Below are 2,550 nucleotides of genomic sequence, written 5' to 3' on the forward strand. Positions count from 1 at the left end.
CGCCCACCCTGCTCATGGGACTTACTTTCAAAATCCAGGAAAAAATGAGGACAGTTTTCTAAATCTTTGCCCAATACCTTTATGAGGTTGCCCATGGCCAGCAGACCTGAGCGAGAGAAACAGAACAGAGTGGAACAGCACCGGCACCCCTGAGCCCCCACGGTGCCACTTCCACGGCACCTGCCTGTGCCCATCCCGCCGGGATCCGCACCCCGTGGCCCCCATCACTCTCCCTCCTGGCCGGGCACAGGGGTGTGAGCATCCACCAGAATGTGGCAGCTCGGCTCTCCCGGCACTTCTGCCAATTCCCAAGGAAAGTGGGATGCGGGTCTGAGAGTGCTGTGCTCCCTGGGGCACCCCTGGCCATGCAGCCACCACCGAGGCACCCCGGTTCCCCCACCCTGGCACCCCGTGCTCTCCTGAGGGTTGGGGGGCTGCCCCAGGTGACCCCCATGGGGTCATGCCTTTGCTGATGGGGCTGGGCACTCCCCATGGACAGGGGAAGATCCCAGCTGGGAATTGTGCCCCATAGACTTGGTGTGGGGGTCTAGTGCCTGCGCTGGTGCATCCCACCCACCCCACAGCCGTGATCTCGGGTCTTTACCTCAGTGCCCGGAGTGGCAGCGGTGGCTACGGCAGGAGCAGGGGCTGTGCCACCCCCTGAGTCACTGCATGGGCTGGCGGGGACCTGCAGGCAGGAGGGCGAGAGGGTCAGGGCACCCCACTGCCCTGGGGCCCCACTGGTGGGTGACCAGGTGGGGAGGCACAGTGGGACCCTGGATCCCACCACCCACCTCATGCTGCCACCAGCCTTATTGACCTCGGTTATTTTTTTATTGCCACTGGCAGCTCACCAGGCACTGAGCTGAGTATCCCTGTCCCTCTTCACTCCTTGGGGGACCTGCCAGCAGCCCGGGGACAACCCCAGGGCTGAGCCATCTGTCCCCATCTCTCCTTGGAGAGGCCAAGACCCCCAGGGATGACTTTCCCAGCTCCACCGCTTAGGTTTGCTCTTTTCAGTGTGTTGCATGAAAATCCTTTTATGCCACCAATGAGCCACAACCCAAATCCTGCAGGCATTGGGATGCTCCCCCCGTTCCTTGTCTCCCACCTTTCCTACAGGGATGTGGGGGAGTCAGGATTGGCCCCATGGTGTTAGCGGGCTCCAGGAAGCAGTCATGGGTTCAGCAGATTGTAATTAAGCATTTGGGTTTAATTAATGAGGCAGGGGAAGGGGAGAAGGAGAGCTGGAGCAGCAGTGGAGAGGGATGGGATGGCCTCGTGCCTGGGATGGGGCTGCTGCCCCTCAGCCCAGTGCTCCCTGCTCACCCCCAGCGCAGCCCCTCAGCATCAACAGTGGTGGCTCTGCCTTCCTTCTCCTCCTCCTCCAGACCCAGTAAGTGGTGGCTTTACATCGGAGCTGCATCAGACTGACACTAAAATTCAGCTGCTTTCTGGGGGAGCCAGAGCACCCACATTCCCCACTGCACACCCCTGCCTCAGTTTCCCCACGCGTGGTGGGCGCTCGTGTCCCGTGATGGCACAAAGACACCCAGAGCTGCCCCGGCACAGTGACGCCAAGGTTCGTCCTGCTGGATGCTGGGGTGTTTTGGAGTGGTGCTGAGGGGTCCCTGGGGTGCTGGGGGTCCCCGGGGTGCTGGGGCAGCCGGCGGGGTGGGAGATTGGCACCCGCTCTGCTCCGGCATTCGCACACATGCTGTGACTGTGACGGGCGTCCTCGTGGCCGTTGTCCTTGACTTGGGGCGACCTGGGGCTGGGATTTGACACTGCTGAACTCTGCCTCTGCCCAGGGAGGGGGCATGGACAGCTCCCTGTGCTCCCAGGTGTGAGGACACCCCGGTGTGAGGCTGGAGCCGTGGCACTGAGGTTTGGTGCTGGGTGGGAGTCTGGGGATTGCTGCAGCCCCTCCGGGTGGGGAGGAGGATCCGCTGGGGGCTCAGCCCCTGATTTGCACTATTTCCTCGGTCCCAGGTGCCTACATCCTGTGGGTGCCCTTGGCCCTGGGAGCCCGGGGTACCACAGCACATCCCCCCCGGGGGGGCTGTCGGGGAGGGCGAGGGGCTCCCTGCAGTGCAGGCTGCCCATTGCTATGAGGCTGAACTGGGGGAACCGTGCACCCCAAATCCACTCCCAAATGGGGAGCAATCACAGAGGAATGTGCTGCTGGAGGAGGGCTGGGAGCAGCACGCTCCCTGTCCTCAGCCACACCCGAGGTGGCCCTGGGTTCTGTCCCTCCCTGTGGTGGCCTCATTGCACCCCAGCCCTGCTCCGGCAGCTGCTCCTCTCCCCGAGCGTCCTGCCCCATGGGGACCCCACGGCAGGTGTCACCTCCATGGGGACATCCCAGCCGATGGGGTGGACACCCCGGCCCCCTGCTCCAGGCAGGGCCAAATCCTGCATCCTGGAGCATCCCTCCCCACAGCCGGCAGCACCCAGGCTGGCCACCCCGGAGGGGCAGCGATGCCCACGGATCAGGTCCCTCCGTGTCACCGGGGCCGTTTTTGGGCTGTGCCCCTTCGCCGCCGGCGC

General features: G+C 63.9%; 1 protein-coding gene across 1 annotated transcript in view; it reads right to left on the reverse strand.

Annotated features, from left to right (window-relative positions):
* The window catches only part of LOC103754710 (protein FAM49A), a 4,325-nt gene extending 3,420 nt beyond the window's left edge, over positions 1-905 (reverse strand). The window contains exons 1-2 of the mRNA XM_029963042.1: positions 605-905; positions 26-106 (exon numbers count right to left, since the gene is read on the reverse strand). Of these exons, the coding sequence (XP_029818902.1) occupies positions 26-95 (70 nt within the window). The 5' untranslated portion in view covers positions 96-106; positions 605-905. The remainder of the gene's footprint in view (positions 1-25; positions 107-604) is intronic.
* Positions 906-2,550: the final 1,645 nt, after the last annotated feature.

The sequence above is a fragment of the Manacus vitellinus genome, unplaced genomic scaffold (assembly GCF_001715985.3).
Source record: "Manacus vitellinus isolate BGI_N305 unplaced genomic scaffold, ASM171598v3 scaffold_52_pilon, whole genome shotgun sequence".
NCBI classification, from domain to species: domain Eukaryota; kingdom Metazoa; phylum Chordata; class Aves; order Passeriformes; family Pipridae; genus Manacus; species Manacus vitellinus.